General features: G+C 41.5%; 1 protein-coding gene across 6 annotated transcripts in view; it reads left to right on the top strand.

Moving 5' to 3' along the window:
• The window catches only part of pard3ab (par-3 family cell polarity regulator alpha, b), a 191,031-nt gene extending 167,025 nt beyond the window's left edge, over window positions 1-24,006 (top strand). For all 6 annotated transcript variants that reach the window (XM_026313169.1, XM_026313171.1, XM_026313168.1 and 3 more), the window contains 3 exons: window positions 10,921-11,044; window positions 16,838-16,980; window positions 20,512-24,006. In XM_026313169.1, the coding sequence (XP_026168954.1) occupies window positions 10,921-11,044; window positions 16,838-16,980; window positions 20,512-20,908 (664 nt within the window). In that variant the 3' untranslated portion in view covers window positions 20,909-24,006. The remainder of the gene's footprint in view (window positions 1-10,920; window positions 11,045-16,837; window positions 16,981-20,511) is intronic.
• The last annotated feature ends 1,337 nt before the right edge of the window (window positions 24,007-25,343 follow it).

Here is a 25,343-nt window from a genome sequence, read left to right as displayed (position 1 = left end):
CTGGTAGCTCGGGCCGCCTTTCTGTGTTAGCATGTTTACCTCTGCAAATCTAATCCTGTGCCTCCTTTTGGTTCCAGTCAGTGAGTTTTGACTCATCCCCAGAGAAGTACGTGTTAACCAAATACTTGCATGTGTGAGGAGTGCTAATGATGTTAGAGGACTATTCACTAACACTTGTGAACTGTTACTATTGTTGAGCTCATCATGGTCAAGTGTGTTCTGCTTTGGGGGAAAAAAAAAAAATCCTGAAACCACTTTGTAACGTGAAAGCCGTAGATCCATGGACTTCCTACATTGCTCATGTCTCGCAAGTACCTGCTGCAAAAAAACGCATCCCTTTGCATTTTTGAATGCAGAGCTGTTTTCAGTCTGAGCACCTGCTTACAGAAACATTCATTGCGTCGCTGACATTTATTGCAGTGTTTTAGGAGCTCCGGGTCTCAGCTGGCAAAGAGAGGGATATGGTTAGCCATATAATTGTATAACAAAAGCTAAATCAAAGCTGTGTGTGTTCTCATCTTATTTTTAGAGATGTTACTGTAGAGCTTCAGGTGCGTAGAAAACAGAAATTAGATTTGATGGGTTTTCATTTTTGCCCATTAGTATTGTTGGTCTGGAAAGCATGTCTTTCTTCCAAAAGCTACTGTACATTGAATATTTCATGAAGCCATTGTTTGGAGTCCCAGTTTTAATGAATGCTGAACCAGTGCTGCACTTTAGTTCCATTCCCAAGATGAATTGTTAGTAAAAACAAATGTTTTGCTCTGTTTTTAGCCATTGTAAAAGATTTTAGTTAACTGAAAACAGAATTAATGTAATGATTATGTATGTACACTCTTATTGAAGAATAACCATTTAGTGTCTCCCTTTTTAAAATGCCAATCTAGACTGCCACACTTATAATAATAAATCTGGCTGTAGATTTAAGTCAAATTTTATTTATATAGTCCAATATCATAAATCACAAATTTGCTTGCAGGGAATAAAGTGCACAGGAGAATAGGCTCATGTAATTATCATGGCTTTGCCAAATTTCAGCCTCTGTCTGTGCAGTCTCTCTGGCATCTAGGACACACATTACCATGGCAATCATGCATCAGATACTCTCAAAACTGCCTGCTGTCAAAAGATGCCTCTAGTCTCATTTTCCTGTGATGTAGCCCTGAAACAGAGGGAGAAGGGCCCCCTGCCTCTTGATGATAATGGATCCTAATTTGACTTATATTATGATTTATCAGATGCTGCTGATGCTTCCATCAGCTAGCTTTATTCAGCTCTGTGAAAGTGAACCATTACCAATGAGATGTCCATCCATCACCCCCCAGTCACCATGACAGGGAGAAAGAGTGGTATACGAACTGGACCATGATGCCCGCCCCAGGAATTAGGCCACTTCATTTTGATTTCCTTTTCTCTCTCAGTGTCAGCCTGTGCTTCCTTCCCCTTCATTTTGTCCTCCTCTCTTTCCTCCTGGGGCCAGGACAGGCCAAAATTATTAGCCAGCATTGGAGATATGCATCTGTCAAACACATACTTTTCCCACCAAAACAGCCTTGGTAATTTTATTTTAGCCTCGCTACACTTATTTCTATCAGTTACATTCGCCTCAGCCACAACCCAGATGAATTCTATCTCACCATTTCCTTCTAAGACTCGTCCCTCATTTCCTTTTTCTGCCTTTAAGAGGTGATCCATTCTGCTACCACAGAGAAGATGAATCCTTTCTCTGGTTGCTGTGAATAATATCACACTCAGACCATCCGCTTCTTAATGTACAGATCATTGTGTCAGCTAACTGTGAATGTTGGCTGCGTTGTGTATTTCATTCTTTGATACATTCAGAGATAAATCATCTTTTTTTTCCGCTTCCTGAATCCAAGGATCTCATGAATCTAATACCCTCAAAGTCGTCATTAGTCATTGTAATTATTTTTTCCAGGTATTCTCCCCGTCTGAAATGCACATTTCCTTCTGCACGGCAGCCCTTGTCAGTATATATCTATTATTAACCCAGGGATAATAATAGATATATTCACAGTTCCTATGTAATTGGATCCATATAAGCTCCTGTTCTTTGGGTATTTTGATCTGTTTAAATTAACTTTCATTTATCTTTTTTTTTCTGTTGGATTTGGGTGTTTCCCTAATGTTTGTCTTAGATTGGTCCTACAGTCCTGGTCCTAAATAATGTTCTTCACATCATGTTAAAAGCAGCTTCCTTTGACTTACTCTAGCACTGAGCCTCACCTGGAACATTCAAAAAGTTTGATGTCCCCTGATGGTCTAAGGTGCATTTTAATGCCAGTTAGTCTTTGGAGGGAGATTTTATTCTTCAAGGCTGATATTTAACCAGATTTAAGACAATATATCAATACAAGCCATCAATACTCTGCTAACTCTAATACAAGTGTCTAGACTCAAATTAAATAAAGGAAGAATCGGTCACATGTCTGTGACTCGTCCTTTGATTCAGTCACTGAAGAACTGACTATATTCAGCCACAGTGACTTAGTAGGGATATTTGAAGGCTTGTTTTAATGTGCAAGGTTTGAACTAACATCAAACTAATTGTTTGGATTCCCTGCACCTGGACTAAAACCACTACTGAACCTTTAATATTTTAGACTCCATTCTTGCCTCAACAAAGAAATTCTTTGACGCTCTTCCAGCATGAAAAGACAAGAGCCAAAGAACCTGGGTAAATGTAGTCCCTGATTCACACTGAACTTTATTCATGAGTATGAAAAAGTCAGGCCTTGTTATCAATGTTTAGTTTAGCTAAGACCTCATAAAAATGTAAAAAAGAAAGTTGGACTCTTTAATGCCTTCCTAATCCTACACTGATAAGACGGCGCACTCACCCTGCTGGTTTGAAAATCCTCTCCTCTTCCCCTCACACTTTTATCTCACACTTTTCCTCCTCAAATTCTGCCAGTAATTTGCACAACCTGTAGGAAAACACGGCTCCTGTGAGCGGAGGCAGGTTGAAACTAGTTTTCACTTTGCTGCAGAATTGTTGAAGCACCACTACACGTTAATAGGCCAGAAGAGCCTACTTTACGTCCATGTTGACACAGAAAGGAATAATTAGTAGGGTGCAGTGCTAACCGTGCTAAAGCCATTAACACGAAGACCCTTTCTCCAACAGTAACTCTTGTTGCCTAGTTACAGTTTCCCCAGGTGACTGAATGTGCTGACTCATGGTGATCGGCTGTGAATCACACAGACTAGCGGCCTGTGAGCCATAGTTATGATGGGTGGGATCATAACAGCATTGTGAAGCTCAGATATATTACAATAAGTGGCTTATCTGACAGCACAGATCTGTCCCATTGACTGATGGAACGGTGTGGGGTGATGGATGCCTTCTCCTGTTAACCCCCAAGTCAGTATCGGTGTGTAGGGGAGACACACCGGGCATGATGGAGATAGTGCAAGTGTATGTGAGATGAATCGTGATAGAATGAGTCGGGGGTGAGACAAAAGCAGAAAGTGCAACCAACATTGGGCCTTGTCATTCCCAGAGCATCACATGTTGGCACTTTGTCAGAATGAGGAAGTTACTGAACGGGCCTACTGGGCAAAGGCCCAGGGGCCCAAGGGGCCAGGGCCTAGACCAGAGAACCTCTAGGAGGCTCTTAACATAAATAAATCAGGTAACTACTAACCTGCTAAAATTTGGAAAGTGCATGCAACACCGGCAAAAATCTAATGATGACAAGAGAAGGAAAAGACCCAGAAGACGGCAAAAAAAAAAAAAAACAACAATAAGCAGAACTACAAAAATATGAAAAACAACCAAAAGACAGAAAACAATTACAAAGAAATGCAAAACAAGCAGAAACTGACACAAAATGGCTTAAAAGTAAAAGTAAAGAAAGTAAGAACAGCTATAAAGGGACACAAGACAACACAAACTGACTACAAATCAGACAGTGGAAGAGGAGCCCTTTTACACGTCTGTGTCCAGGGAAGACAATTGTGTCGTAACGTGTCCATGTTTGCATCGGATATTTGTGTATCGGATATTTGTGTCTGTATGAGACGCAGAGGGAAAGAATCCTCTGTGCCCGATGGGCCACATAGTTTTGTTCTCCCAGATAGTTTTTGTTCCTAAACCTAACGAAGTAGCTTGTGTTCGTTCCTAAAGCTATTGGGTTATAAGAAATGTGAAATCAAAGGTTGTTTTTCAGTAAATGATCAATGGCATATTTGTCTGTTGTGGACGTTCTCAAAATAAATGTTTCAGTGGTTAATGTACCAACAGGCCACGTGTCAAGACAGTGGAATATACACACTGTTGTTGTCAGCTTTGTCATGAGACATGACAATGATGGATTTTTTATGTTGTCTGTGTAACAGAGAGCTGTTGTTTTACAGTATGTCTCATTTTCCACTGAAAATATCCATCAGATTAGATCCAGTCTGTCTCTCCTCATTTTAATCCTGATGGTGAAGTTCAATCTCAGAATACATTAGAAAGAAAATATTGCGTTTGTGAGGAAATGGGATTGGAGCTGCGGTTAAACCACATATGAAATGGCACTGCAGATATTGCACTGACATGTTCAAACGTGTCTCCACAACGCAGTCTGACGGGCATTTGAGTAATGAAACTGAAATGGTCCACATAGGACAGCATACTCCACCTTAGTTAAAAGTGGGGCAGGATTACAGATATCAGGAGAACAGGCCAATTTATTCACTTGTAACCGAGTGAGTCGGCATCGATACGCTGATGTGTGCAAGCATGAAATTGGCCCATGAATTAAAAGGAGGCATATTGCTGTGTGCCATGCTATTATTGCCTCCAGTGGCGCCATAGCTTGAAATCGAAGACCAGTTACCCAGCTTGCCTTAAACGCATGTGTGTATGTGTGCGCACATTAATATAAGTCAAATATTATATTACCATCTCTGACATTTCTGACCAGCGGTGCCCCTGGAAAAATAGAGATGCCCTATAAAACTGAAAAACCAATTAAATTCAATCCGTTCCGTCGATGGATTCCAGTGTTTACTGTCTGCTTTGCACAAGTGTTGACACCCCATGGGATTGCTAAGGCTCAGAATGGATGCTACTGTAAGGGATCATGTGCTGCATTGAAAGTAGTCCTTTTTAGAAAAGTGGCCCACTGTTGTTGCTTGTTTGTTTTACAGGATAGTACATATCTCTTTGAGATATCACAAATACAGATTCAAGTTAAAATCCTGAAATAATGCCAGTGTATAAGATTATTAGTGGATTATTTTTCAGCAAATTTATCTTTACAGTGACAAAAGAAAACAATATGTCAACTTTTTGTATTCACTGTTGTCATCTAGCAGAAACAAATTTACAATATGTATTCAGGTCCACCTACGTTCCTCTGCAGAGCTGCAATTGTTGTTAACTAAAGTACCACATTTCTCTCCTGATGAACATGCTCACGGACACAAAGAGACACTCTGCCATTACGTTTGGCAGGACATGGCGGCGCCGCGCCAGAACTGTGCCCTCTGAGCAGAGAGCGGTTTGATTTAAGCCGACCCGTGAACATGCAGATGGTGTCTTATACGGCCTGGGTTGCAGAACGTGTTGGCTAGACTCATTAGCCTCTTAACTTCCCTGTCAACACAAGATCCTACATACAATTAGAGCTTTGGTTTTTTTCTTCCCTTTGCATACTAAGTGTTTTGTTTGTGTAGTTTATCGACAGGCGGTTCTAGTCTTACTAAGGCTGACCCCCATCACACAAATGCCAGGGATTTGATGATGAGTTTCTAAGTGTGCTGATATTCTATTGACGGGCATCTAATTGTCATGTTTCGGCAGATCAACTTGCCTCTCAGTGTTTCAGGGTTAAGCCCATGTAATCCAGAGTAAAAGCAAGATGGAGTTCATAAGAGCCTAAATGGCCTCAGACCCAACAGTCACTGTGGCCTCCTGGCCCCTCTAATCCCTTCACTGCATCAGCGGACACCACTGAGGCTGTGAGCAGTTACGCATCTGAGCTAATCTTTTTTTAACCTTCATGTATCTGGGGAAGGTCAACTGAAAATGCAAGTTCTTGTTCAGCGCTATCATCTCACCCATGCACAGAATGTATTAACTAACTTTCTGAAAAACAGGCAGCAGTGTCAGAAATCTGGATATATAAAATGTAAACCAGCAGCACAGTTTGTTTTTTTTCTTGGTTCCAGTTTCTGTTTTGTGTCACGAACATGCAAACGCCCAGCCAGTCTCAGCTTGAGACACCGATTAGAAAGGTGCAATATTTGTCGCCAAAAAACATAAGTTATTACGTAAAGCACTAAATTTCAAACCAACCTTTTCTCCTCTCTGAGGCTATATAAATAAAATCTGCCAGTGAAAAGTCTCCCTTCTGAGTGCAAATCCTTCATAAGCATCCAACCAGAAAAAGTAGGCAGAGATGATTTTATTAAAAAGTTTAGACATTAGATCATCACACAAAGCACATTAAAAGATTAAATGGATTTTATTTTCAGCCAAGCAACTAAACAAACTTCTGTCTTCAGGGAGACCATGAAAACCAGTTTTTGTGGGTATTGGTTGTTTTCCTTAACATAACTGCACACAGAGTTTTCTTTAAATTCTCCTGCACAGAAAGTGCTGCACTGCAGTTAACACTTGATGAGATAATACGAACAAATCATCTTTCTACCTGCATAAAGAGCAGTTTCTGATGGTTGTCACAAATGCTGAATGTCCTGTGAAGGAAAAAAAAAAAATCAAGGTGAATTCTCTCGTCTAAGGATTTCTTATGTCCCAAGTAAAGATCTTCGTAGTTTTCCTTTGTTGCTGAGTAGCAGCATCTATTCCAGATCTAAAGTGTGTGATTGAGGAAGTACGTGTGAGGAGGCAGGCTAATCTTTGCTGCGGCAGATAACGAGGACTCTGCCATACAACAGTTCACAGATGGAGCATTAGCCGCTAGCTCCAGTTAGCAAGGGCATTGGTCTTCCTCCAAGCTGTCTGTGAGCCTTCGATCAATAGACCTGGATTATCATCTTCAGCATCTCAGTTCATTTTTCACAGCAGAGAAAGGCTCCACCAGCTGCTCTCTCTTTGTCAGAGGATGTAGGGCCTAGTTCCCCCAGCTGATAAGATTACAGAAACCAACCGCCACAACTGCTGCGTTCAGGGGGAACACGTATTCACAACATGCACTGTTTTCTTACTATGCATATCAGTACATCAGTAAATGTTTATTTAACAGGCTGGTGGACTAGTCGGTACAACAGTCACATTCGAGATGGGTATCCCATGACTACCCATGCTTAATTAAATGTTTAATTAAGATGCTGGCTTTTAATTAAAAAGTAGATTATTATGAATTGAGGATTATTGGCAAATGAAACAGATATCACAGAATACAGTCCTTGTATTATTAAGGGCAAAGGTGTGATTTTATACTAATCAGCAACTGTTCATTTGCATGAGGACACAATATGGCCTTTAATATAAAGAGATGAACTAGACTCCAATAAGATTCAGAAACACTGGAAGGTCTTGGCTGGCGTCCTTTGCACAGCGCTGCATGTGGCTTGGCGTGGCGCTTTCATCTGAAACGCTGAAGTGTGAACCAACAATGTTGCTCTTGTATCCTCAAGGTCACCCCACTTGTAACCACTCACCACAGGGTCCTTCATCACAAACCAAACACAAGATCCACTTGAATCTCTCTGCATAGGCCTCTGCACTTCACCAAATTGTACATGCACACATGGTCTGTGTGGGCCAGCTGGTGGCGAGCGGGGTCCTCTCCAGCTGTTTCTGTTTTACTGCCCAAATCCATGTGGACACTGTCCGTTTAGCATCCATTTCAAGGGCACACGGATCCAGCAAAACTCACCAAGTCTTCTAAATGAGTGAACGCTTGTTAAATTTATGGCCATGTTCAGCTGGTGGTTGGTCTGTAGGATGGTTCTGTATGCATGGGAAGAGCGCTATGTGTGAATAAGGGCATTCATGTATAATCCACAGGATTAGGACTCTGTCTATCAGCTGCTTCTGTCACTTACTGTACGTTGCCCTGGGGAGGCTTCTGATTGGAAGCAGTGCTAATGTCTTGGGGGCTTTTGAAGTGACAACTCACATCCTATGAGTCTGTGGTTGGACCATCTCCTCTTCTGTGCCAAATGACAGAATGATTTCAATGTCTGTGTCTAATTGCTTTGATCGTGCTCTAAGTGCTTGTTGTTTTTTCCAGTCCTGCTTCAGAACTTTGTTTTAATCACCCATCCAGGTCAAAAATACAACTCAAATCGCGATAATCAGAATTTTTCTTTGACTGTCAGTCTTGTTCTCAAAGCTTCTTTTTGCAATCCCTTTGTTTCACAGTGCCGCATTAGAAGAGTGTAGCAGTGTGGTTTTAAAGGCAAAGTCTTCCCACAATGCAGACATTACATCTTCTCAAAGCTCCCTCCTTCCCAGGCTTAGGGCTCAGACAGACAGCTTTTCAGGAGGCACGCCCGACCATGAAAGGGAGGGTGCATCTCAGCATAAACAGCTTTGCTGGCAGCTCAGTCAGCAAGCCACAGTCCTGTTATTGAGTCCCAGAGACGTTCCACTCAACAAAGCCCCACAGTGACCTTTCAGCCTCATACAGCAGTGCCGGATATTGAGTGAGCCTGTCCAGAGGATGAAGCTCATCTCAGCCCGCTGTTCCTCCCTGTCTCTGGGGTTCTTTCTGGAAGTACAGTTGTATTGCATTGTTGCTCTTTCTTTGATTGATATACAGTGTTTTGTCAGACTAGAGGATTCAAGAACTTTGATCCCTTTATTTGAGTTTATTTTTGCTTCAGTCTCTTGGGCAGGATTCTGGTATACAGACTGGACCTACAGGTTGCCTTAATGATGATGCCTTTTTGATTACAGGCTTGGTAGGTATTAGAGGAGAGGGAATATCACTCATCTGACAAACAATGGAGTTAAATTCAGATTTAATAACTTTGCTTGTATTTAGTTCTGTCCTACAATCATCATCTTTTATTTTCTTTTCTCTGTCTGTTCCAGACTGTTGTTTACAGACCAACCACTATCAGATAATGAGCCTTTTTGTTAAAGCTAGCACTGAGACCTTGACCCATAGCTAGAGGGTCACACATGCACTGTCTGTCAGGTCGGCTGTGTTACATATCATGGAGATTAGCAGGATCACATATGACAGGTTCCTGGTCTGTAACGAGGCTGCCTGGCTCTGGCTTTTCAATTGTGTCTGTCTGGACTTAATAGTTCGCTACGTTACTGGTGCAAGCTGTGATTTATTACTAACGCACTATCTATGAATGAAATGAAGGTGGTTGTTGTAGTTTTATGCGAAGATGTATGACATGGAGTCATATGTGACCAATCTCCTAACCTCTGTGTCGTTACTATCACACCCTGGCTGATACAGATACCACTGATTTGTTCTTTTATTGGACTTATTGACATTATTGTCTGCATTTTATCCATAGTCCTCAAAACATCAAGTTCAGAATTTCATGCAGTCTTTAAAGTTTTCCTACATAAGCAGAACAATGTTTGCAAAACTGAACTCAGTCGAGCTTTGGGAGTGGAAAAGGTTGCAGGTTTGACCTTTTGAGTTTTAGAGATAAGACAGTCCCCAGGAATTTCCTGGAAAAGTTAGAAAGTTGAAAAGTCAAGCTTAGAGTCAGTGTTCCCCTGCTGGTCCTTTATTCACCGACCTTGACACCTCTGTTCACACACACTGTTTGAGAGGAAAAATGTGTTAATGACTTTCTTCTGTAGGAGGTCATATAAATTTAACACTTGTCTTCTCTTTTACATGTATGTCCCACATTTCTCTGAATTTATGAGCTTGGAAGCTAGTAGAAATATCTCTAGCCTGCAAAGGAAATGCTTGAATTAAATACACCTAAACTGAAGCTGGAGCAACAACAGCAGAGAAAACAGTTGTTGTACGAAGTGTGACATGGACTTCTTTTATAAATCCAGGTCACTTCTGTTCTGAGGCTCATTTTGAGTCACCCTGAATATGAGACAATAAACTGCAATAAGCGATAACGAATATTGTGGATGTGCATCATAGGAAATACAGTATATGAATCAATAGGAAGTGTAATTTTATGTATGTTTAGACAAATAGCAAAGAGCAGTCAATGTTCTGGATGAACACAAGAAAGGTTTGAAACATCAAAAATATGTGTTTTGAAAATATTTTATTTTAATCTTTTAACAATGAATATTTGATCGTTTTATAATCAGAATGTCTTGCAACAAATGCATCGTTTAGGGGTTTATCTGTAATACTGATACAAAGGGATATTCAACCTATATATGCTGAGAACAGGGTACATCTGTGGACTAAAAAGTCAAAGTTTTCATATTTAATGTTACACTTTTTAGAATCCACAGCAGTAATGTACAGAGAAGTAGCTACAGCAGTTGTTGCTGTGACCGACCAGCTAGCACTCATTTGTTCAGTGTAGCATGAGAAGGCAGCATTGTTTGATGTAAGCACCGCAGGGCTGCGACGGACGAAAGCAGCACAGTGGTTGAATGATATGAGGCCAGGAGGTGGGGGGTTGGAGTGGCATGAGGTGTTGTGGTACTGCTAACCATTCACCACTAGTCTTTATTCATTGTTATGAATAATACATCAGAAGTACATTAGTTTGATTCATATTGCTGTTGGCTCTGCTGTAAGACTGCTCTTGGCTCTGTCCTCACTTGTCTTGCTTTGCGTTTTGTCTGGGATGAATGTATCTGGGTTGTTTTGCCAGTGTCAACAGTGCATTTGATCAATTCTTAGACAAAGCATGTTGTACTTTAAAGAACTTCATCCTCCAGGCCATTTCCGCCTGCATTAATGGAACCAGGTCACTCATTCACAATGGACCTCTCACACTCATCTGTCTTGCCTCTCTCTTTTCTCCCTCCTCTCTCCCCAGTAACCGACTAGCCCCTAGCAACCATGACCGGATACAGAGGCTGCGGCAGGAGTTCCAGCAGGCCCAGAACGTCCAGGACGACCCAGACGACCGCAGGAGGACCTACAGCTTCGAACAGCCCTGGGTGAGTGTGTGAAATAACCGGAGCCTGTAACTGAGATGAAGTGCCGGCTGGAGAAGATGGGTAGACTCTAAGACTGTTAATGTCAAGAAACAACCTCTACCAGACCAAGACTCTGGACATGTAACTTCAAATGCTAGCCTATGGAGAATGCTAACAGTGTTAGCAACCGACAGTACCTGTGGCTAACTGGAGTATGGTGCTAACTATCACTAACCCCATTACTATCAGCCATGAACAAGACTGATGATCCTCTCTCCACCTTAGGAAAACCTTTAACCTCCATGGGCACTTCCTGTCTAACTGTGCTAATGCTAACACCCTTCATCCTCGAATGTTCAACCATCTGCATGCAGGAGTCTCCACAACCATCACTAACCCCACCCACAACCTACTGTATTCATCCATCGTCCCTGTTTCTGTCTGTCAGTCATCCACGTGGACCTTCCGGCCGCCTCATGGACTTGGGTTTGTCTACAGATTGTTTGTGTGTACAGGCGTCTCATTTTTTTAATCTTTTGTTGTAACGGTGCCTTTTTACAGTGTACAGGTAGGGTTTCAGGCATTTTAACTGACATTAATTTAACTTCAAGCTTCTCTGGCTGAAAAGAGGCGTAATTAAGGATTTCTGAAGCAACAAGGGGTAATAATAAGCGAACAAAGTCTGAATGTCTTTAATGTTTTTTGAGCTGATGAAATCTCTTGTCATATTTTTAGTATTTATTTTAGTGTTCCCAGCTTCAAGTGTTCTCAATTTTACATAACGTTGAGTATCAAATGCTGGTTACATGAACAGTCAGTTGTAGTCACTTTTAAAGCTTGACAATAACGTTTTATAACTTTTTTCTACTTGCTAGAATCTCTGTGATGTGTAATATATCATTGTCTACACTGAATAAGTGATTTTCGCCGCACCCTTTTGTCTAGTTTGAGACAACTCACTTTTTTTTTTTTTTTGTTTGTTTCACTCATTTGATCACTTTTTTTTACTCGCACACTACAGCACAATTGGTATTAGTATTATTATTAATATACTCTGGTGATAAGTGGTATAAATGTGTATTTTCCCAAAGTAGACACACAGGTGTGCTGTAAGTTATGTCCTTTATATCAGCTAATATGATTTGTCCATTGTTGTTTCTCATACAAGAACTTTTTTTTTTTTTTTTTTTTGTATATTTCTGTATGAACTCTTTTTACTGTTGGTGTCCACACTACAACAGTAGCTTTGCTCAGACTTTGGGGTGCAATGGGAGACATTGGTCCTGTGATTTATAATTGAAATGGATTAAGTGAAAGCTCACGAACAGAGTCCTCTGTGATATAGCGTTTCTTTTCTAGCTGTTGAACCCAATAAAAATGTATAGGTTTTTTTTTTTTTTTTTTGCTCCTGGCAGTGTTAACCAGAGTCATGCATTTCAATGGGACCGATGGACTGGCGCACATTCCAGGCAGTATTGTAGAGCAAAGCAGGGTGGTGAGAGCACAGGTCACCTCTCCCTTTGTCTCCAAACAACCGAGCTCGCTCTCAATTTACAGTTCGACAAGAACTGTGACATTATGTTGTTTACATCAGCTGCATCAGCTACTTGCTTTTGTCACCAGTTTCATTTTCCCATGAAAACTTTGCATTATGTATCACACTCTCAAATTGAAAGACAATTTAGTGAGATAAACAGATCTACTACTCAAATATTTCACATACTGGGCCCAGAAAACAAACACAAACACTTGATTAGTCGTAGACATTATACGTGGGTTTTCTAGAACCCTCAGTGGTTCCACAGTCATCTCAGATTATAGAACCCTCTAGTGGTCTTTTTAAAGTCCTTTTTGTCAGAGTGCAGTTCATATTGAGACTTGCTATGGTAATTGCATGTTATTAGACTCAAGCCCTGGCAATACTTGTGGGCCATATGGAAAACAGGAGAATGCGTCTTTGAAATTCAGTTACCTCCCCCACGCATATATTACATTTTGTTGCTTCATCTTAGCGATGTGTGGCAAACCTCAAGAAGCCAGTGTCCTTTTTCTTAATTCACCTACAGCTGCCCCACTTACAGTCCATGCCAGGATAGTGCTCACATTCATTTGATTTTTTTTTTTTTTTTTTTAAATGTCAGAAAAATGGTTATGTTGTATGATACCAGATGGATATGTGTTCATCTTAAGTAGATTTACAGCATAAAATGTGAGTTTTAGTGGAGTTAATGGACAAGATTATAAGGTATCGTTCAGGCAAACATGCTAAATATTTTCTGTTTCCTGATTCTAAAATGCAAAGATTTGCTGCTTCTCTCGTTTTTATATCAGTTTAATTGGACTGATTTTTCCTGTTTTGTCCCACCTAAAACCTAAAGGGGATTTAGACCACAGGGGTTCTGAATTCTGGGTAATAGTGGTGGACCCTGTTTATTTTTTTTTTGTATTTTTGGACACATTTTACATGAAGCAATTTATAAATGAATCTTAAAAACAGAAATAAACTAATATAAAGTTAATTACAAACTGATAAACCGTGGCAATTGACTGCAGTACCCTGGTAGTGATTAGACCAATATCTCTGAAGAGCCATGTGGTTGTTATGCACTTTGAAACCAGCCATACACAGACAACCTCAGGCTGACCTCTTCATATCACACCTACAGAGAGACATGGCTGATTCTGTCAAATGTTCACAGTCCCTTCGACGATTCTTACCCAATTATCCATTTTCAGCAAAGGTTGTTTTCTTAGCTGTCCCTATTTAGCCGCAGGCTTTAAGTCAGTTTAATATCTCTTCTTAGTGATAGTAGCATTGTTTGTCTTTTTTCATCATAGTTTGGGGAGCAGGAGAGGATTGTGGGTAGCATGGTCTAATTCCATCAGGATGACTGATGTCTACTCTCCCAGCAGCACTGCACCGAGCTTTATTGCACTCATTTATACCACTATGGGAATGGGAGTTCATTCAATTGATGTTGGGGATTTGAAAAGGGCATAATATTGCCTCTTGTATTTTACAGTAACATTTTAATACTCCTGTTATCTGAATTCCTGTAGGGTATTTTCCCCTCCTCTCTGCAGCCACCATGTTCAGGCAGATGAGCCAACATTCCCAGGAATATTCAACACCCCTAAACTGTTAAAGGAGTTTTTTCCTCAAGTAAATATTATATTGAGACTATAATTCACCCATGGGCAATTTCCAGTTCAGATACAGAATAAAGGGGTGTGCGTGTGGGTGCTCACCCCTCCCTTTCAAATGTCTCCATTTTCTTAGTGTCAGCCGAACAGCTAGGCAGTGCCCATCATTCCCAGTGATGATTGCCCCAGCTTCATTTGGTTTAAAGGGGAGTGTCTCCTTAGCTCTCTTAATCGTTTTATGGCCTTCCCACCAATTCACATCCACAGCGCCTGTGCCAGGCTCACAATACGTTGCACAGCCATAAAAATAATTAGATTAGCTTTGTGTTACGACTGATCTGCACACAATTATTGTACCCATAACGCTAATGAACATCGGAGAAGTGGAAATCTGCTGCTGAGAGGGATATTGCCGCATGTGTGTGTGTGCACACTCTTTTGAGACCTTGATAGTGAGGCTGTTTTGTCCAGTCACTCGACATTGTTTAAGGGTTAAGACTTGGTTTTAGGGTTAAGGTTATAATTAGCTCTGGGTTTAGTTTGAGAGTAACCCTACGGTTAAGATTCTGATTCAAACTATCAGGTCATCCTCTACAGCAGGACAGTTTCTGTAACTTTTTAAAACCAGCAGTCCTGCCCTCATAGTATAAGGGGCTGACCAGGCTTGACTTGAAGTTGTGTCCGAAGCTGTTTCTATTTCTGCCACTATCAGTGTGAACATATCGGTGCAACACTATGCCTTATGCAGAGAGGGTGTAAGAAAGTGTGAGCTACTGTCCCTATTTGAACAGTTAATTGCATTGAGACTTCACAGATCTACAAATAGAGTTCTGTGAGAAACAGCAGGGAGGAGGTAGTAGTTTATAAGCACGAGCTGCTATGATGGCGAGTTTTTCCCCCACCTTTCGGTGTGGCAATTCAGAACAGGTTTAAACACTTTTGCCTTGAACTATAGTTGGACAACTTGATGTAGTATATTTTTAGACCTGTGTTTGTATGTATGTTTGGATAAAATAATTATATTGAAATTACAGTCGTATTTTTCAAATATTCACAAATGTACAGTTGTTATTTCCACATGGAGACTTGTCTGTTGTAGCCTCATAACGTCTACAGGAGACGTTTCTCTAAAGGTGTTTGGGGGGAGTTTTGTAACACTGACAACAGGCCGAGTTGTTGTCTCCTTCATTAACACCCACTAACATCCATCACGTCTTCAGCATGGCCCCTCCCTCACTTGTCCTTCTGTCTGTGTGTGACTCACCTTCATGTTGACCTGAGAAGAGACGAGCTCAGGGTGTGTCTGCCCGACTAACTGCTGGTAAGTGTCTCTGTTTTGGACTTGGGGGGAGGGGGTTGAAGTGAAAGTGAGCCATGGGGAGATTTTGTGAGGTATTCTGTGTCAGGGAACACTGCCAGTTCTACTGTTCTACGGTGTGAAAACTCTGGTGGTGATTTGGAATTTGAGGGACTGTGTGTTCATTTGGTTGCTTTTAAATGATGTTTCTGCTTTAACAATTTGAAGATCATTTTCCAAACATAGTTTTCCATCACTATGGTGATATGAGGCTGCATTTGTTAAGGCCTTCTTTTCAAAAATGATTTCATGCTTATGCCGAATGTATTTCTCATTAAGAGTATTTTAGCTTAAACCACTTAAACACCCGAACGTGTCAATACATTTGATTCAGTTGTGTGTGTTTACAATCATTTGTTTTTCTATAACTTAAAAACAGGCCAATTAATGGATTTGGTTAATAACATAAACTCATTTTATGTTTTAATTAAAGCTGAAGTTAAACAGAGCTTAATAGTATTATTATTTTATTTTTAAAACGTACCATTCATACATCTGTGCTGCATTAGCACAGTGGGCAGGCAGCGTCATGAATGTTTAACTGGACACAGAAAACTCATCAGTATTTAACTCTGGGAGGGTAAAAGTCCCAGCAGGCCCATTTTAGCTATGCAAGAGATCAACACACAGCTTATTAACACTGGACAATTCAACACAAATCCAGCATGTTTCCTTTTTTGTGCTCAGCGCCAAGATGAGGCAGCGCTGCAGTTTTAAAGGGTAGTTCGCATATTTTCTGGCTCATATTTGGTGTACTGTGCTGTATCCAGCTGAGTATTTTTAGTTCTCTTTGCCCAGTGTTTGAGTTTTCTGCATGATATTTCTCCACAGTTTAAATCCAACAGAAACAAATGTAAAATTATTTGAGGTGATTACTACTTTGGAAAATTATAGTTAAAAGCCATTGTCAGTCAGACTCTAGATAATCAACATACTTATCTGTGAACCATTTTAATAGGGATTATTGATGTAGAAAGCAGTGAAAGCTGTTTTTAGGCTGCATTTAGGTCTTCAATGATTCACGGGACATGCACTATACTCTAAGATGATTCCACAATATATTAGTTGTTGCAGATTTGTAATAAGAAGAAGTAATATTGAGTTCTGTAAACACTTGGCATCATAATTGTCCCCCCGTTGGATTTTATTGGACAGCATTTCAGTCTTGTGGTGATTGTCATCGAGTTATAGTGGACAGGCAAATCCATAAATGCATGAGTGGGTAGAATTTTGTTTTTCTTTAATTATGCCGGTGCTGGTGACGTTCACACTGGAAATGACAGCTAACTGATCTGCTATCTCCCTTTTTTCAGTCAAATGCCAGCAGCAACGGTCCGGGGGGGTACAGCCAGCCAGGTCGCCACTCCGTGTCAGTGGAGGTTCAGATGCAAAGACAGAGACAGGAGGAGAGAGACTCATTTGCTCAGGCGCAGCGACAGTACAGCTCCCTGCCACGGTAAGAGTGATCGGCAGAGCGTGTGTGTGTGTGTGTGTGTGTGTGTGTGTGTGTCAGGCTTGATATAACATTGTGCTTAAAATTTGATTCTAGCAGTCTGACGATCAATATGTGCCAAGATATTTTGTGTGGGAGTTTCTGGGGTGGTGTGTGTATTTGCATGTTGTTGTATCTGCTGTCTGTCTAATGTGAAATGTGTCTGGGAGGTAGGGGCTGTGTGTCTATTTTAGATCTGTAAGTTGATTTAATGTGCTGTAATGTATCTTAAATGATGTGTGTGTTTGTTTGTGCACACTAGTCTGATTTTGTTAGATTCACTGTAATAGCCTTGTGACACTAATGATAGCAGATCATATACATAACCTCTAAGTAAGAAAAAGGGGCTGTACAGTAGCTGGTCAGTTTCAAACCACACACACACACACACACACTCATCCTGAGAATGGACAGATCACCTTACCCTCTCACACAAATCTGACATGATTGCTTTCCTCTCTGTTAATGCAATTCCCTTTGATCTGCATGATAGGCCTGCCTGTTGTTCCAGGAAATGCTGGGGGTGTATGTGTTGTGAGTGCCAGTGGGTGCAGGAAGTGACTTATTGGGGACATGGGGACATTTTTATTAATTAGAATAGTAAACAGTTTTGAGTATTGATTAGCTTTAGGCATTTTTTAAATTCGTTTTGTTCAATTAGCAGCTTTGTGGAATGAAATAAGATGAATGAAAGTTTTCTTCAGCTGCAATTTTAGAATTTTTCAGATTTGCAGGTTTGAAGAAAATGTACTTGACTAGTATTTGGAGGAAAAAAAACACTACATTTTCTTGTATTTAAGTATTCGTGGTTGGAACTGGGTCCACTGGTGCGAGCACATCTGTGCGAATCCATGACACAGACAGGAAGATGAATGAAATAACTCAGATTAATGGACTATATTAGTGTTTAAGCACATTCATCACAAAGCATGTTTGTAGACTTTACATCACAGATAACCAAGGCAAAACTTTCTGCAGCGATTTAACAAATATATTTAATTTTATCCAATCATCTGGTTTTATTATGTGAAACTGAAATTTGCTTGAGCTATATAATCCATCAGAGGAAACATCAGGTCTACAGAAATAACTGTCAAAGTTACATTACAATTGTGAGTTAACAGAGTGCAGCATTTATTATCGGTGCAGCAAACTGACTAGACTTGATGGATTACACGGCTAAATTACATTTCAAGAGTCTGCTAATAGATTTTACTGTTGTACAGCAATGAATGCAAAGCAGTGGCTGCTTAAAAGGGGTAAAAATAAATCAGATATCTAAAAGTGTAAAGCCTGCATTCAGTATTGATGGAGCATATACTGTATGAGCTATCACTTCTTGAGGCAGTTCAGGCTTAAAGTGACCAAGAGGAAACATTATTCAAGTTATTATTATGTTTCTCTAAGCAGTCTATAATTATTCATTTAGACTCTCTGCAAGGCCAAACCAAGCAGACCCATCCTAGTGCACACCAGCACTTACATGTACAACATTAAATACATTATCTTCTATTACTTCACCATCATACTCTAATCCGCTGTTATCGACATAAATCCCTTACTTGATAAATATTGCAGGCAGCTTTGCTAAAAGATTAATGAACTACCGTCGTGCTCCAGTGGTCAGAGGCAACATCCTGTGGCCACGTTTTCACCAATTCCATTAAGAAAGTGTTCTGTTTGGATAAACCCATATGTATTATCTTGAGAACACTAACTATTGTTTCACTGACAGTCACAGGCTGAGGCAGAGTCAATGTGGCGTTTAGATCCCAGCCTTCATATAGGCCTGTGTTGTTCGTGGGCTGCAGAAATCTTCATGAGAGCAAGACTCTGGATGGTGAACCGAGATGTGATTAATGGTGGTAACATTCCTTAAAAAACAGCTTTCATAGTAGATAAAGGTCAGCTCTGTTCTGGGCGAGACCCCCCCAAAACAAGGAGCTGTGAATGAAAATAAGCCAATGCCATTTAGGGAAATGGGGCGAGGGGAGGTGAGGGGCCCTCATAGTCATCACCAACTAGCACCATTGATCTTCCAGCCAAAGTAATGCCATTATGGGAGACCAAAGGCTGGCTGCAGCAGCTGGAGTGGCATTTGGTCGCACTAGTGTTTCTGCAAGCATGTATGTATGTCACAACCACATGTCTGTCTTCTCTGCACTACAACCTTTCACTTCGTCTCCTTTTTTTTCCTCAATCTCTCTCTGACACCTTTCCCCCTTCTCGCTTTTAATCAGCTGTCATGCTTGACTGTGTTCATGCACAGAATACTGAGAAGTACACATCTTTCTGTATTTACCATACGTGTACATGGTCCCATTGGGCACGGCATCAGACAGAGAGAGTGATCTGGTTTGCATTTCTCAGCAGGGAGGCAGACCAGCTTTGGCCTCTTTGTCAACATATGAAATGAAATCAGATGCAGGGGATGCCTGTCTCTGAAAATTGGAATCACTCAACCATGTGCAAGAATAAACCTAGGGTATATTCTCCTATCTCGCCAATCGCAAAGCATATCCATTCCCAATTGCACTCAATCTCTGCTGAATAAAAACAGAGGTCTTTTCTATTTTCATTAAGGATTTTTTTTCTCCCCATTCCTATTCAAATCCAAACACAGGAATAATACGATTTCTTCACAGCTGGCTGACAAACCTGCTAATTATGCATGGCTCAGTGTCAAAAGCACATTGATGTTTTTGTGTGTCTTCTCTGTCTCTGCACTCGTCTTGCGTTGCCCTCGAGACAGTCGGGTGGAGCTGCAGGGCTCGGGACACTCATGCATGTCGTACGGGCTCACACACACACTGAGACACACAAAATCAGGGCTGTCACAAAGAGTCTATCCAAGCAGAAATGAGAGGTGATGTCATACATCTGGATTTTTTTCTCCTATCTTTCTGGTAAAGGACAAGGCACCCCCCCACCACACACACACACACACACTCCTCGTCCAGGAGCATGAAAACCAACCATGCCTTTAAGACACTTGTGTCAGGTGTCAAGTATCAGCCTGGGCAAATCCATTGAGGACAAGATGGTTGCCTCATTTTTCTAACAGCAAAGGGTCTGCTATTACTGTCTGTCTGCTCTAATGGTTGTTTCTGTCTGTCCCAAATGGGCCTAATGGGCTGGAAGGGGACTTTGACATGGTTAGTATCTCTGTATGTTGTTACTGTGGGCAGGTAGTAGCCTGGAGGCAGTTTCTGAGGATGTAACTGTGCCTTGCTTGGCTACAAGAAATATTTTTTCACTGGCAATATTTTCCCACCAGACCAGGTCACAGTATGTGGTTCAGACAGTTTGGTCAATGTGTCATAGAACAACAACATGTCTGTGTGTGAGAAAGAACAAGACAATGTTTGTTGGCACATTTGTGTGAATGTTTTAACCTGCAGTACCTGACTGACGCTTTCTGTATCAGAAATCCAGGCTTTTCTGTGCAAACCTCATCTCACATTTCTCCCTCTTTTATTTACCTTTCTGCACCAGACAACCCAGGAAGAACCCCAGCTCTATCTCCCAGGACTCCTGGGATAAGGCATACCCACCTGGCGAGGGCTTCCAGACAGCCAAGGATAACCCCAGGTACTCCAGCTACCAAGGCTCCAGGAATGGCTACCCAGGTGGCAGTGGTGTCAACGCCAGAGTTCTTCTGGAAGCACAGGAGCTCCTGAGGCAGGAGCAGAGGCGCAGAGAGCAGGAAGCCAAAGGGAAGTTAATGCAGGAGAGCACCAGTAACAGCAGCTATGAGGGGTACTCCACAGGCCACCTGAAGGATCCGGCCTCCCCCAAGGGACCGTACCGCCAGGATGTGCCACCTTCACCTTCGCAGTTAGCGAGGCTTAATAGATTGGGGTCAGAGAAAGGACGGCTTTTTTATTCTTGAGGAGTATTGTTGGATAAAGACAGAGGAGTTGTGGTACCGGAGCAAAGGGGATTGCCTTGAAGAAATAGCAACAGTGGAGGCTACGAATCTTGACGAAGGACAACCTAGAGGTCTTATAGCTTAGCAATGATCGTAGAGGTAAACAGATGTGAAGTGTACTCAGTATGTGGGTGTTTGTGTACAGTCCCTTGCTGTGCTGATGACCTATACCAATAGTCAGTCAGTCACTCGCCCTCCTACAGACACGAGACGCTGAGTGCCTTCTCTGTATTCACGGGCACGATGCTTGTTCACAGTCGTCCAGGACTCTGATTCATCGAGATCTGGCACCGTCATGTGCTGACAATCAAATGGGCAGACAGGCAAGAGAGTGGGCGTTCTCTTGAGCTCATGGGGAAGCGTAGGTTTCTGTGTGGGTTTGTGTGTGGGCATGTGACAAGGCACATGTTTCACGATCAGCTATGTGTGTTGTGCCTTTACAGAGTGTCCCATGGATGACGCTTCCCAGTGGTCACAAATCACCCTCACTGCACTTCACCGAGGTTAACAACCCTTTCCGATGCTGTTTGTGTTTCTCCGCGTTCTATTTTTTCTGCTTGCAGTGTTTTCTCCTCGGTGATCGGGTTCTCCCACTTGAGTACTCCCCAGGGAGCAAAGAAAGTGTATGAAAGAAGCAGGGCACAGTGCGTGTGTGTTATTAATAAAAAGGCCCCCTCATAAATGATTCATATCGTGTTATCTCCATGGAGGGGACTCGGCAGAGAGGGTAGACAGCTCTGATCCTCTGCCTGGCCCCCCAGCACCACTCTGGGCTTGACTCTCTGGCCCGTCTGCCTGTGTGCCTGGAACTCTGGCTCCCCCCCTGTTGTTCTTGTCCCCCCTCTGTTCATTACGCTACTTTCTTCTACCTCAACACCCCCACCTTCATCCTCTGTCTCTCCTGTGCTCATCCCTCCTTGCACATCTCCCACCTTCCTCTCATCTCACCCCTCCTCTTCCCCGTATTCTTCCTCCTGCTACCCACCACCACCCTCCTGCTCGTCTCCCGAGTCAAGCTCTGCACTGAATTTTTCATCACAAGCCACCTGCTGCCTGCCAGAGCCAAAGAACGCTGCCACCAGAGGCACCGACAGAGGGCCCGGCTTCTGACATAAAGAGAGGAATAAAAGCATTAAAAAGAGGCAGAATAAAGATGGGTAGAGAGACAATGAGCCTCCCAGTGTGAGATTAGCTGGAGCTTTTCTCCTGTTTTTAACAAAAGGCAAAATTGTCCTCAGGAGTTAATTGCTTTCAATTGGTGTAATTACGTTCTGTATTTTTACTTTTTAAAGCATTTAGCTGACACACTTCTCCAGAGAGATTTGAAAAGAACGAGGTGGGGGGGCTATCTTGCTTAAAAGACACAGCAGGTAGTGGATGAATTGAGGGGTGCTAGCTTACAAAAAAAGCTCAATTTCTGGCTTACCACTAGCTGTAAATACAGATGGTTGTGAGGTTTTGCGGTATCCAACTCAAACCTGGACCATCTTACCAACATTGTACTCTTTACAATGAATCTTAGAATTGATGTTTTCCAAAGAAGTTGTTTGTTTGAGACCTGTTGAGAATGTATAAGCATTAACGAGTCATGCAGCAGACTTGGAAACAGTTTATTCAATAGCTGCATTCACAACATGGACTTCTGTCTTCTAACCATGTCTCTTTTGTCATTTGGATAAACCCTTCACATCAGTTTTGATTGTGAATCATGCCCACTGCCTGCAGCTTGTGTCATTATGCCCTAAGAGTATTTACATTTTCATTCCAATCAAACTCTACAACTGCTGATTGGTAATTTTTATCAACCAGAGCAGAGGACCTAATCAGTGCAACCAGCTGCTGTAGTTGTAGGTCAGAAAAAAACACCGGGCACTGATGACACACATATAAAAATCACTGCTCAGCCCACAAGCTTGGCAGTGTAATTGTTGTAGTAGGTGGGAACCGATCCTCTTAATCTGAACCTACGCTTCTTTGACATCACTGTTTGTGACATGATCGTTTCTGCCTGCAGGAAAACAAATGAGCGAGGGTGAACTTTAATCAAAAGGGAAAAATGTTTTTTTAATGGCCATCAAGCTGTGGAAAACACAGGTGGTGCATAACTACCCTTCACTCCCACACATGCTCCACATACAGAGTGAAGCTGCACAACATACATTATCCCTTTTTGGTTTATGAAGAGCTTTTATGGAAAAGATACACAACAAAAAATAAGATGAAGAAAAAGGACTTTTCACTGGCATTGTTACAGTTTATGAACCTGTATTTTAATCTGAGGAAAGTTCACAGTGCTACTCTGCTTTAAGCTAATAAAAACAATCCCGTCTGTGTTGGGTGTGGGTGTGACAAGACACACGAAAGCCGTTTGCCAATGTTTGTGATTGTATATCCATGCTGCAATGGGTCTGATGAAAACCGATACCAAATAAGATACAAACTGTGCAGGTGACAGTGAGGAGATATTCCACTTTGAATGGTTTTTATCATTTAGCTGTAGCAGCCAGCACTTCCTGCTGCGAGCATAAGTGCGTCTTGAAATGTGGACTAGCACATTCAGAAGGATGTGATTGACCCGTGTCCTAAATGTCATGGATTTTGCTGTTCAGATTGTTCCAGTTATGGGGTCTAATCTTAATAAGTGCCTGAGGTAATACCACAATATTTTACACAAAGAGGGACATGATGTTATTTGTCCGTGACACTACAGCACACGAAATGCAGTGTGTTTTTTTTAAACATTTTTAATATCGTATCTACATGTGTCATTTTTGGGGTACTCTCTTTCCTGAACCTTTTTTAAGTTTTCACAAGAGCCAACACTTACGAGCGGTTATCGATGTATTTGTATCGCGTTTGACATTGCCTTCAACCATGCTGTACCATGATGTGTTTTAAAGTATAAAATAAGAAAGTGAAACTAATGTAAGCTGATGTGCAATTGTTTTTTTTTCCAGAAAACTTTTACATGATATATTAAAAATGTATACAGCTACTTTTTCTGTACATATCAAATTTAAAATAAAATGGAAGGCTGTTCCATCCTGTTTACAACCTCACCTGCCTCTGGTTGTCCTACCTTTTCTTTCCTCAACTCCAACTTTGAACCAGGATCAGACAGGTCTCCAATGAAGGAGCTGCTGTCACGTGTCAGATCTATCAGGTCCGCGTTGTGTCCGACAAAGAGTTTGACTGATACAAAAGAGATAACTTCCAATATGAAAAGTCATTTGTTCCTGAGGGGAAATGGAAACCGGAAACCAACGCTTCAGTACAACAACACTCTCTCCTTTGTGTAACCAATCTGTTGAATACACAGAGGTAATCTCCCTAAATGCTATTGTGTTTCCTGTTATTAAGGCCAATTCCCATTGTCCCACACAGGGGACCTGTTGAGCTTCACACTGCTACTGTTTTTGTTTTGAAGGTCAAAGGGGACACCCTTAAACAAATACCATTAAAGCTACTGCAGCCAACCAGCTCTATGTTTGGGAAAACTGAGATACGAGAGCAGAGGAAACAGACAAATTCCTGCACCTCATCCTCTGCTTTATCCGTCAGCACAGTCTGGTCTTTTTTATTGACTTCGTGGTGTCGGGTTCAGAGGGAGTTGTCTCTGCACTGTGGTCAGCTGAAGATGAGGAACTTTTTGCTCTTTGAAATCTTGAGTTGTAGACAAACCTTCAGAGCATTTTCTTTAATGTTCCCTAAGGAAGCCCATATAAACAAACACACACACACATTTGTGAGGATATTTGGCACTCAGAACACAATTCTGTGTCGGCTGTCTCAGTCCTTTCCACAATGAAATACTGTATGAAACATCTAGGTGTTAAAATGAAGCAGCCAATAATTAATAATTTAAATTTGTTAGATAATGTGTTCTGCATTTTAATTTGGTAACTGAGCTCTCTGTGTCTATCACTGCATTACTGATTGAACTGAAATCCTTAGATATCTTTCCATATTCTGAGTGTAGTTCAGCTGTCTGCTAATTGTGAGACCACATTGCTTCTTCTAATGCAACTTTGATGCTCAGGATGTGGGAACACACTGATGTAATACATTGCTCCCGTTGAATGTTATCAATGAGCAGATTATGTTTTCTTGTTCTGTGTAATGATCCATGAAACAATCAGTGCATTACATTGTTTTGGCACAATGTCCAGAATATGCATAGAAGTTTCACTAATTGAGGGATAGTTTCTCTTGGCTGTACACAGTTCAGCAGTCACGTACTGTTTGCCATTAAGACTTGCACTGAAGTAGATGGTGTTCTGGCACCTAACTGACAGGTAATCCTTTTTTGGAAAGCAAACTCTGATCATATCCCATTAAAAACCCTCTAACAGGTGATCCTCTTCGTGTAACCTTCTTCTGGTTCAGTTCTCTGCCA

Source organism: Mastacembelus armatus, chromosome 17 (genome assembly GCF_900324485.2).
Source record: "Mastacembelus armatus chromosome 17, fMasArm1.2, whole genome shotgun sequence".
Classification (NCBI taxonomy): Eukaryota; Metazoa; Chordata; class Actinopteri; order Synbranchiformes; family Mastacembelidae; genus Mastacembelus; species Mastacembelus armatus.
The sequence above is the reverse complement of the archived record's forward strand: the minus strand, read 5'-3'. Positions and strand labels throughout refer to the sequence as shown.